General features: G+C 36.9%; 2 protein-coding genes across 2 annotated transcripts; both read right to left on the bottom strand.

Moving 5' to 3' along the window:
• Positions 1 to 2029: 2029 nt before the first annotated feature.
• On the bottom strand, positions 2030 to 3397 carry LOC128558257 (uncharacterized protein K02A2.6-like). Its single transcript, XM_053547152.1, has one exon. The coding sequence runs from the start codon at positions 3395 to 3397 to the stop codon at positions 2030 to 2032; it is 1368 nt and encodes a 455-aa protein (XP_053403127.1).
• A 710-nt stretch (positions 3398 to 4107) lies between these two features.
• Positions 4108 to 5581, bottom strand: LOC128558256 (uncharacterized protein K02A2.6-like). Its single transcript, XM_053547151.1, has 2 exons — positions 5289 to 5581; positions 4108 to 4780 (listed from the first exon to the last, which is right to left on the bottom strand). The coding sequence occupies exons 1-2, from the start codon at positions 5579 to 5581 to the stop codon at positions 4108 to 4110; spliced, it is 966 nt and encodes a 321-aa protein (XP_053403126.1).
• Positions 5582 to 12691: the final 7110 nt, after the last annotated feature.

The following is a 12691-nucleotide window of genomic DNA, read 5'->3' as shown; positions in this document are numbered from 1 at the left end:
GCACTCTCCACTTTTACATACGATCAGGTATTTAAAAAGAAAACAAAATGTAGTTTTGAAGTACAATTTTCATGTAAATTATATAAATCATAATCTAGGAAACTTTGACAAAAATAAGGCAAAAATGAGGGGCTGAAAAGTACGAAATAACCAAAATGGGGACGAGCTAGCTAGGGGACGAGTTGACTAGGGGACGAATTGACTGTAAATCGTTTACGGGAGATCATTCCGTATCAGAGTGGCAGGGTTGAACTCTGTCGCAGGGGATTCAGGTTTAAGATGTTTTACAAGCTATTTCTACAGGAGCCTCGCAACGGATTATCATTATACTGTGTAACAATACAGCTCAGAGCACCTGCACACCCGTTGAGTAAATATTATCTAATCCATTCGAAAACCTTTCATCCACCAATCAAAATGTACAGTTTTAATCCGCTGTTAAATGGCCTTCACGGTATAAACAGGAAGTAAAGATGAAATCAATACCGGCCTGTGGCCGGAAAAAAACCTACTAATTATTTACAGCCAGTAACACATTATTTCTTTTTAGGTAAACGCCTTTTTGTCTGCGGTGGTTTTAAGGTTTATTATCACGTGAGCACGACTTAAGAAATGATAAGACGAACGCTCGATAAAAGATCATGTTAAGGTGTTATGCGACTGAGATTTTATACCGCGCTTTCGGGATATTGAGTTGAGCGCTCCAGATAATGTAATTCACGTGAGTAAACATTTGCAATAAAACCAAAGAATAGATTTATATACAAAAAGAATACTAAATGGTATCTCAGTCAGCAAGTATGAATACAACCAGTTTTGTACTCAATGACGTTGTAGTGAAATGGAATTATTTATAACGACATTACTTCTAAGTGCATTATTAAATATAACTCTTAGAAAACAACATGAGAACGTTTGAGTCAATACCTGTAATGTTCTGATTATATATATGAACATTTCGGACCCTTAAAGGGATTTGTATTCTAAATGACTGACCCAAGACGGGATTGTTTAACACTACGTTTATTCACTACAGCTAATACAAGATAACTGATTTAACAGTATAATACAAACATGTATACGTTCTTAGAACCGGCACGCTATACGCTAGTGCGGTGCAGGAGGGAGGAGCTACATTTCATGAATGAGTGACCATTACATCCCTCCTATCTTCAGATTTAAAATCTTATAATAATCGTATTTTCTAAGAACAGAATATAATGTGAAGCTTATAACACAAACAAAAGAAAGGCATCAAACTTTAAAGAAAATAAATATCAACAGTATCCGATCAATTCCCTATTTACTCATTTGTCATGCATAATGATGTATTCCTTCTCATGAGGTTAGAGTCGTTTTCCCAGAACGAAATAAATGTCAGTGTCAAATCATTAAGCTTCATATATTCAGATTTACGATTCATTTATAAGTTCGTAGTTGTTCTTGAGAATGTCATTATTACCTGAATACAAGAAATAATGTCTGTAAAATTAAGGGATTATCATCTAATGTTCATCGTGACACCAGAATAGTCTGTGAAAACACCATGAAATTTTGTTTTAAATGCTTGTAAAGTTAATGTCCATTTTGTCTGACGCTCATTAATCTTTCCCCGTGATAGCGTTCGCTGATATTTTATTATCCACAGCTGTGCAAATTAAAGAGCTAGTTTGTGGAACTAGATATTTAGATTATAAACAAGAAAAAAAAACACTAGACATTAAATGACCACCAGCAGTGGTTATGCTCATTTGTTTCGCAATAGAATATGTACTTTGCAGGTTTTATTATGACCTGGCTATAACACTTCGCAGTATAATTGAACTTTTTGCACTTTACAGGTTTTATTATGACCTGGCTATTTAAAACACGCCACAAATAGAATCGCACTTTTTTTTTGTACTTCCAGGTTTTATTATGACCTGAACATTAGAACACTTCCAACTAAATTAATCCATAAGTGTAAGAATTTTTTCTTTTGCAATTGAGACACATTTTTTTAGGCAATTTATACACACTGTATTTACTATTATTCGTCTATAAACCTTCTAGGGGGTCTTCGTTTCCTTCCTGATTTTCGCAGTGAGGTACCGTCGGCGTCGGAAGAGGATTTACGCTGGTCGCTGTCGTTAAATGAGTTTACAGGTTTGAAATGTGATATGTCACGGGTAATTGTACGATCATTGTGTTGAACTGTGACCATAGAACCTTTTCTCGGGATTACCTTACCGACTGAAGAGCTGAATGGTGTGTCAAGTTTATTCCTTATATTTTGTTTCACAAGTACCTTGTCTCCAGGTTTTATTGTTGAATACTTCGTTTTCCGTCGGATGTCGGCATAACGTTTATTTTTCATCTTTGCTTTAGTGTCTCTTTCTCTGACATACTTATCCTTTCTGAAAACTGAAAACTGGGGAAGTTTTGTTTTCATTTTTCTGTTAAACATGAGTTCATACGGAGAAAGCCCAGTGCTTGGATGTGGGGTACTCCTATAGTTCATGAGGAAACTACTGATTTCAGTTTTAAAGTTCTTTCCTGATGCTGATGCGGTTTTCATGGTTTTAACTAAAGGCTTCATAAATGCTTCTGCTGTACCGTTTGCCATCGGATGGAGTGGTGTTATTTTTCTATGTTTAAAACCAAAACGATCTGCAAAGTCCGAGAAGATTTGACTGTTGAATGGAGATCCATTGTCAGTTTTCACGACACTTGGGATAGAAAACAAACTGAATAATTTCTCAAGATGTGGAATAACTGTTTGCGCAGAAAGGCTATGGAGTTTTTCTACAACAGGATATCTGCTATAGTCACATATGACTACCATGAAATATTCGCCTGACGGGAAAGGTCCACAAAAATCCACGGATACTTCGTCCCAAGGTTGTTTTGGTAACGGGCTGGGCTTTATAGGCTCTTGTGTTGTTGAGGGAGAAGCGGACATGCACGGTATGCAGTTTTTACACATTTCATCTACACGTGTATCCATGTATGGAAACCAACATGTTTCTCTCAAAAGTGCTTTGCAGCGAACACGACCCTGATGACCTTCGTGTGCTAGCTTAACGACCTTTTGTTGCAGCGAATCAGGAATGCACAGTCGCGTGCCGCGCAATAAAACATTTCCTTCATCGAGTGACACGGCAGTTAGCTCTTCGCTCACAGTTTGATAACTCCTGAAGCTGTCATCTTGGTAACATAATTGTTTCGACCAACTGTTATTCGGTAACGCGTCCATTACGCACTTAATAACACAATCTTTCTGAGTGGCAGTTGCGATGTCAGACATAGTTAATGAACTTGGCACTGACGTGTGAGCTATAAACCTGACGTAATCTTCAGCAAAGCTTTCAATTGGCTGCTCTTTAACTGGATGTCTGGAGCAGTAGTCTGAGATCATTTGGCTTCCGGCGCGATATTTCACTGTGAAATTGTAAGTTGTCAATTTTAACCTCCATCTTTCAAGGCGCGCTGACTGAATTTGCTTGTTTTAAATTTGAATATTGATTCTAAACAACGATGATCACTGATTAATGTAAACTCTTTTCCAAACAAATAAAGGTGGAAATGCTGGCAACCAAAAACACAAGCCAATGCCTCACGCTCTGTTTGGCTGTAGCGTTGCTCTACGGGTGTAAGTGACCTACTTCCATATGACACGATTCGATTTTCTTGAACCAAGATCGCAGAAACACCAACAGGACTTCCATCAACCCACAGTTCTGTTTGTTTTGACGGGTCAAAGTATGCCATGACCTTATTACTGACTAATGCATTTTTCAGTTGATGAAGTTGCGTTATCTTGCAGTGTTGTCCATTCAAATGGCTGATTTTGCTGTGTTAAGCGTCTGCAGGGTTTTGAGATTGTACAGTAATTTTCAATAATCTTGACACATAATTTGTCATTCCAAGGAAAGAACGAACCTCGCCCTGATTTTTCGGCTTTTCGACGTTCTTGATAGTAGTAATTTTCTCAGGATCTGGTGATATCCCCGAATCAGAAAAGACATATCCGAAGAATTTTATTTGCTTTTTCCAAATTCACATTTTTCTTTGTTGAGTGTCAGATTTCTATCTTGTAGCCGTTGCAGAAGTGCTTCTAAGTTCGAGTCATGATCTGTTTTGCGTTTTCCCATGAATGATTATGTCATCTGAAATGTTCAGCACACCATTTAATCCATTTATCACTTGCCGTATTTCATTTTGGAAAATTTCTGGGGCTACACTTACACCGAAATTTAGCCGTTTGTACCTCCAAAGTCCAACATGGCTTGCGAACACGGTCATGTTTCTTGATTCCTCGGAAAGTTCGAGCTGATGGAACCCTTTGTAAAGGTCCACCTTTGAAAACACGGTGGAGCCATTTAGTTCCATTACTATGTTATCCACTGTAGGCACGACATGTCTTTCACGCTTTAATGCTAGATTCGCTTTTCTCATATCTACACAAATTCTGACATCATTCGGAGACTTGGGTTTCGGAGCAACGACCAAGTTCGAGACCCAGGGTGTCGCACCTGTGGCTTTTTCAATTACATCAAGTTTTTCAAGTTTCTCGAGCTCCTGTGCAACTTTATCACGGACGTGAAACGGAATGCGTCTAGCTGGCTGGGCAGTAGGTATTACACTTTCGTCTATATGGAATTTGATTTGCTTATCCTTTAATTTTCCTAGCCCATTGAACACTGGTTTGTATTTGTCATATAAGTCTGAATACTTCTCATTTTTACTAGATATAGTCTGTATGACTGGTACAATTTCAAGCTCCACGGCGGTTTCATAACTTATCAAATTTTCCGATGCACCGTTCACGACATGAAAATCCGTTGTTGCGAATTTAGGACCCGATTCTATGACACATACGTATTTCCCTTTTATAGACAATGGTTTGTTTGACCGAATGCATATGCTTTTGTTTTTGTTTTCTGGATTTCGGCTTCGGTCTCATTTTGTCGATTAAAGACTCGTCGAGAATATTCAAGCTACTTCCTGTGTCAACAAGAAAAGTCACATCAACACCATTTACTTTTAAGTTTACTTTTGGCACTTTTTTGTTTGAAATTTTCTTTACAACACTAAGTCCAAAAGCCACATCCGTTTCAGAACAAGATTCGTCTTCACTGTTGGTTTCATAGCCATTGTTATTTTCGGATATTCGTGTAGTTGTCCTTTTGAATTCAGCCGTTTACGACATACCCCAATGAAATGGTTTCTTTTATGGCAGTAATTGCATTTTGCGCCAAGGGCTGGGCATTTTCGCGCATGTGGATAAGTTCCTCCGCAGTTTCTACACTTCTGTATTTCTTTCTGATAGCAGGATTTCAGGCTTTCGTCGCTGGGAAGGATGTTTCTTAATTTTGTTTACCGGAAGACTGTCATGTCTGTCCATTGCGTATGCTTGTTTTTCCGCCATTTCCATACTTCTTGCTAAAATTAGGATGTCTTTCAATTCCTTTTCTTCTTCTAAGCACTTAATTCTTAATTTCTTTGATACGCATCCTTGTATTATCTGACTTTTAATTTCACCATCCTTATCACTGAATTCACAATGTTCCGCTTTCTGTCGTAATTTCGTTACATACATATCTATTGTTTCGCCTTGATTTTGCTTCAGATTTCTAAACTCAAATCTTTCGAATTCTTTATTCTTTTTTTGGCATGAAGTAGTCATGAAGCGCAGATTTTGTTTCTGTATAATTGTCGTCGGTAGTTCCAAGGTGGAGCGTCTCGTATATTTCAAATACTTCATCTCCGGAGTAGTGTAATAACAATGCCTTTTTCTTTATTTTTGTCTATGTTCATTCCCACAAATAAATTCTCTAATTTCGCGACATATTTGTTCCATCTTACACCTGCAGACTGTTCATCACTGTAAACTTCAAATTTCGGAAATTCCGGAATGCTAGCCATAGTTCAATTGTTCATAAATATCCACTGTTTTATTGCACTGATTAAATTGATAAATTGTATTCCATAATTCTTCGAAAAGCACGCTTTATCCTCGTCGCCAATGTAATGTTCTGATTATATATATGAACATTTCGGACCCTTAAAGGGATTTGTATTCTAAATGACTGACCCAAGACGGGATTGTTTAACACTACGTTTATTCACTACAGCTAATACAAGATAACTGATTTAACAGTATAATACAAACATGTATACGTTCTTAGAACCGGCACGCTATACGCTAGTGCGGTGCAGGAGGGAGGAGCTACATTTCATGAATGAGTGACCATTACAATACCTCTCATAGCCTCACGAACATTCATAGAAGATATTCGGTGCAAACCATTTAGATTCCCATACGTTAATTGTCAAAAGATTTCAAGGTAGTAGTATATCTTTGCTATTTAGTATGTAGACAAGTATGCAAGAGGCAGTGAACGTAAGACGAATTTATTGTCATCATACAATTACGATTACTCCTACGGCATGAATTAGAATGCTAGTAAATGTATTAACTATTGAAGGCCGACGATGTACTGTGTTTGTGACTGAAATCGTATACGAATTTGAAAAATGCAAATTGCCAGATGCTAATTTTAGAAACTATAGATAGGCTTGCTTTAGCTTTACCAGCATTAATAGCCTTATTACATGTATGCCAACAATATATAGAAACGCAATTTGGTAGCTTCGAAAAATAAATAAATAAATAGATAAAATAACAAGAAATATCTTTAAAAATGATGGTCGGCGAATTGTAATAAGGAAAGAGTTTATGAAGTTTTCATCTAACATTCATCTTTCATCTAACATTTTTATGCCCCCGAAGGGAGGCATATAGTTTTTGAACCGTCTGTCCGTCTGTCGGTCCGTCAGTCTGTTGGTCTGTCAGTCTGTCCGCAATTTTCGTGTCCGGTCCATATCTTTGTCATCGATGGATGGATTTTCAAATAACTTGGCATGAATGTGTACCACAGTAAAACGACGTGTCGCGCGCAAGACTCAGGTCCGTAGCTCTAAAGTCAAGGTCACACTTAGACGTTAAAGGATAGTGCATTGATTGGCGTGTCCGGTCCATATCTTTGTCATCCATGGATGGATTTTCAAATAACTTGGCAGGAATGTGTACCACAGTAAGACGACGTGTCGCGCGTAAGACCCAGGTCCGTAGCTCAAAGGTCAAGGTCACACTTAGACGTTAAAGGATAGTGCATTGATGGGCGTGTCCGGTCCATATCTTTGTCATCCATGGATGGATTTTCAAATAACTTGGCATGAATGTGTACCACAGTAAGACGACGTGTCGCGCGCAAGACCCAGGTCCGTAGCTCAAAGGTCAAGGTACACTTAGACGTCAAAGGATAGTGCATTGATAGGCGTGTTCGGTCCATATCTTTGTCATCCATGGATGGATTTTCAAATAACTTGGCATGAATGTGTACCACAGTAAGATGACGTGTCGCGCGCAAGACCCAGGTCCGTAGCTCAAAGGTCCTAAACTCTAACATCGGCCATAACTATTCATTCAAAGTGCCATCGGGGGCATGTGTCATCCTATGGAGACAGCTCTTGTTCAAATTGCAAAACTAAACAATGAGAAGAGGTCATTAAACGTGTTTATATTCTTAGCTAAATTGGTCCCTATCCCCATTTGTAATAAAATAGCAGGAGACCTTACGATATTGTTACACATCGAGTTTGATAAAAATCCATTACATTTTATTGGTTAATGCGAAGAAAGGCATATCTACTTTTAGCTGTAGTGGTCCCTAATAGGGCCCAAGTTCCTATATAAATAAATTTGGAAGAGGACCTTATAATGATGCTCCAGACCAAGTATGACAAAGATCCACCAAGCTGTTCATGAGACGCTGTATCAAGACATTTCTAGTTTTAGCTCTAGCAGCCCCTAACAGGGGTCAAATGTCCCAGCTGAACAAAGTTGGCTGCGGGCCTAATAAAGATGCTACAAATCAAGTTTAATTAGAATACTTGAGAAAAAATCAATTAAAGGATTTTTTTATTTATTATTTTTATTTATTTCTAAAATAGGCCAATTGATCCCGCTTTAACAAATGCATATTCGCTCTTCATGAATCTTTGGACATGACGTCACATGTATAAAAAAGTGAAGGTCAAGCAAAACAAACAATTGTTATTATTTCATTATTTCTGTTTCATAAGCAAAGTTTGACCGTAGTCATATCACATAGATAAATTGTATGCAGCGTACCTTCATTTCAGTGTTTTGTTTTGTTTTTGTTTTATTCTTTCTTATTTTGTGTCTCTGCGCTGCGTAATATTGACCGTTGCCGGTCATACTAATCAATCGTAGGCCCAGCGGGCATGTCACCAAGCATGCCGTAAAAGAAAATTTTTGATGCCAAAGTTGGTGAATTGAATTTACCTCTACGCAATTTCCGTAGAGTATTAGCCAAAGTCCAAAATAATTTTGTAGCCAAAGTGGGTCACTGTCGGCTGGCCAATGAGACCATGGATGACAGATCCCCAAGTAATGAGATTCAGTAATTATATAGCATATATATAATAAAACAGATTTCAACTGAGTTCAATATTTGCATACCATACTAAAGAAAAATATTCATATATAATAAATCAGTTAAATAATTTATAACAAATATATCAAAGCAAACAAGTACTCATTTTAATATGCAATCTGAATAAGTCACAAAAGCAAGAAACCTTTTCATATACAGACGACAATTGTAACAAGGAATATCTTTTAAAAAGCACTTCTCTACATAAAAGACTCTTATCTCACCCTTATTCATGTGATACGCAGACCTTATTCAGCTCTTTCTTTAATTTGATATATGTTGGTATTTGAACAGGTTTTTATCATATTTATTAAACTTACTTATCATTTTGAGATACATGTATATCAATTTTCTTGCTAAATATACTGAGGCAAAGTTAGCTTTAAAACTGTGAACAGCGTCGTTTAGGATAAACGCTTTGTCTACATTTCACTCAGCGTAGCACAATCAACAGAGTGAAAGATATTGACACTCTCGTCCAGTCAGGCAGAGTGTTGCATAAATCTTCCATTTAGTACGGAATCCTGTTCGTGCCACTTAAATTGTCGCCTCGCCAACACGCGACAACGCGATAATTATCGCGTTGTCGCCTTGTCCGAAAACATACTTACATGCGAGATTTAACAATCCTCGCGAGGTTAAGAGGGCGACAATTATCGTCTTAATTGTCGCTTGTCTTTTTTAAACCTCGCATCGTGAAATTGAGATCCAATAGACATAGTTGCGAGAATTAGAAAAAACCTCGCATTGTCGCATTGGTCGCACTGTCCCCTTGGGATACAATTCTGGACAAATTGATCGATATAAATCTTCTTGGTATTATTTATTTAAAACACCGAAACAAATTCTAAGACAGTCTCTGCGGCTTTAACACCACAAAACCGACTGTACTTTATTTTCTAGCATATCAGATTTTCAGAGACTTATCGCTATTATAATATCTGAACGTTTGTGACAAAAAAGACAACATCTGTTCGTCCGTATGTACGTAATTTAGGGTAAAAGCGTATTTCTGTACTTTCCATACGGAAAAAGTTTGTGTTTTTCATTAACTTCAAATAATTGTAGAATGTTCCAAGCACAAGATATTTAATGAATATCTTTGTAAAATAAATCTAAACATGGTCTAAACAGATATGTAATTTATAGTTTTTTACCGCCAAAGGTTTCGTCGGGGGACCGTCTAAAAGTGTACCATTTTTGGTGAAAATATGCTATTTCTTCATATACAAAATAGAGGGGGGCCTTGTCAAGAAGCTATATCTTCCCTAACTTGATGTCTGATTTTAATAAATGCAAAGAGCAAGCCTCGAGGAAACCCGGTCAAGTCAGGTTCGAACCCGGTCGGCTAGGGTCAAAATCATACGTCAAAGTTCGGTAATATTCCAAAATATGAAGTTTTTTACAACAGTCCAAGGGAGTCCTAAAACGAAATACAATCTTCCCCTAAGTCCAACAACACCATTTGGGGCAATTTTCTCTCGGCCCCCCGGGCCGGGGCCCTTAGTCTTGGGCCCCACCCACGCAAAACATTTGGAATTTCCTGATACCTTCCTAGCCGAGCATCATATTACTTGAAGTACTAGACCTCTACCAACATATGGATCTGTATGAAAGTTGGTCTGAATGTTCATCTTGATGATATCTAGGTCAAGTTCGAAAGTGGGTCACATGCCTTCAAAAACTAGGTCAGTAGGTCAAATAATAGAAAAACCTTGTGACCTCTCTAGAGGCCATATTTTTTATGGGATCTGTATGAAAGTTGGTCTGAATGTTCATCTTGATGATATCTAGGTCAAGTTCGAAGCAGGGTCATGTGCAGTCAAAAACTAGGTCAGTAGGTCTAAAAATAGAAAAACCTAGTGACCTCTCTAGAGGCCATACTTTTAAAGAATCTTCATGAAAATTAGTCAGAATGTTCACCTTGATGATATCTAGATAAAATTCGAAACTGGGTCACGTGTGGTCAAAAACTAGGTCAGTAGGTCTAAAAATAGCAAAACCTTATGACCTCTCTAGAGGCCATATATTTCATGAGATCTTCATGAAAATTGGTAAGAATGTTCACCTTGATGATATCTAAGTCAAGTTCGAAAGTGGGTCACATGCCATCAAAAAGTAGGTCAATAGGTCAAATAATAAAAAAACGTTGTGACCTCTCTAGAGGCCATATTTTTCATGGGATCTGTATGAAAGTTGGTCTGAATGTTTATCTTGATAATATATAGGTCAAATTTGAAACTCGGTCAACTGCGATCAAAAACTAGGTCAGTAGGTCTAAAAATAGAAAAACCTTGTGACCTCTCTAGAGGCCATACCCTTGAATGAATCTTCATGAAAGTTGGTCAGAATGTTTACCTTGATGATATCTAGGTCAAGTTTGAAACTGGGTCACGTGCCTTAAAAAACTAGGTCAGTAGGTCAAATAATAAAAAAACCTTGTGACCTCTCTAGAGGCCATACTTTTCATGGGATCTGTATGGAAGTTGGTCTGAATTTTCATCTTGATGATATCTAGGTCAGGTTTGAAACTGGGTCAACTGCGATTAAAAACTAGGTCAGTAGATCTAAAATTAGAAAAATCTTTTGACCTCTCTAGAGGCCATATTTTTCAATGGATCTTCATGAAAATTGATCTGAATGTTCACCTTGATGATATCTAGGGCAGTTTTGAAACTGGGTCACGTGCGGTCCAAAACTAGGCCAGTAGGTATAAAAATAGAAAAACCTTGTGACCTCTCTAGAGGCCATATTTTTCATGAGATCTTCATGAAAATTAGTGAGAATGTTCACCTTGATGATATCTAGGTCAAGTTCAAAACAGGGTCACGTACCTTCGAAAACTAGGTCAATAGGTCAGATAATAGAAAAACCTTGTGACCTCTCTAGAGACCATATTTTTCAATAGATCTTCATGAAAATTGGTCAGAGTTTTTATCTTGATAATATCTAGGTCAAGTTCAAAACTGGGTCACATGAGCTCAAAAACTAGGTCACTATGTCAAATAATAGAAAAAACGACGTCATACTCAAAACTGGGTCATGTGGGAACAGGTGAGCGATTCAGGACCATCAGGGTCCTCTTGTTTCGTATATGTATATAGTGGAAGCTTGCCAAAATTCATAATAATTTGATTGAAATGTTCTTTGAATGTCTTTTTATTCAAACTCAGACGAGCGATTTAGCGCCATTATGGCCCTCTTGTTTGCTACATGAATTCTTTTTAATCAGTTAATTGTTTAAATATGTAAAGATTATTTTTCAATCACTGCAGGTCTATTAACATACACAGAATTTTAAATGTTGATAAAGTTATTAATCTGAGGGCTAGTTTGTATATGATTTATAAATATTTAATCTTAGTTGCCTACTAAAAATGATAAATGCTTAAAATAGAATAAGATTTATTTTGAGTCAGCAAGACATGTATAAATGACATAAATCATAAAGAGCTTTTTAAGCGACAGTATAACAAGTGTATGTTAACAAAATGTAAAATAAAATGGCTACAAATAAAAATGATAATACGACAGCATAAAATCTATGAGAAACATGCTAATCTTACCAATTATGGTTTAAAACTGCTTAAAAGAAAAGATAGTGACAAGATGACCACAGAAATATGAGGTGAAGGTGCCATTGTAAAAAACAATCAGGATATCACGCAAGTCACATTTGAAATGGTCAGATTAGCCTGTTTTTCATAGAGTAACCTCAGTAACTGGAGGAAAAGATAAAAGTACATTACCTAACTGTAGAAACTAGCATAATAGTACACAGCTTGCTAATTAGTTAAAATAGCTTTTTTCATATACAGAGTTTTATCATGTAGTCTATACTAACAGTATACTGTGAAATCATTAATATTCTTGGGGGACTAATTTTCGTGGATTTTGTGGTTGAGTCAATCCATGAAATTTAATCCCAACGAACAAGTAAAATTCCCATTCATTTTTATATAATTTCAAAAGTTGAAATCCACGAATCCATATCCCCACAAAATTGCCATTTTACCAAAACCATGAAATTTCATGCCCACGAAATTTAATGATTTTACAGTATTTAGATATTTTATTGCTCTATACCTTCAATACATCCATAACTTTTTATCGCATTTTGCAATATTTTATTCAGGTAATACAGTTAAACTACTGTAAAAGCACATATTTTCGCTGGATCAAAATTT

This window comes from Mercenaria mercenaria, chromosome 7 (assembly GCF_021730395.1).
Source record: "Mercenaria mercenaria strain notata chromosome 7, MADL_Memer_1, whole genome shotgun sequence".
Classification (NCBI taxonomy): Eukaryota; Metazoa; Mollusca; class Bivalvia; order Venerida; family Veneridae; genus Mercenaria; species Mercenaria mercenaria.
The sequence above is the reverse complement of the archived record's forward strand: the minus strand, read 5'-3'. Positions and strand labels throughout refer to the sequence as shown.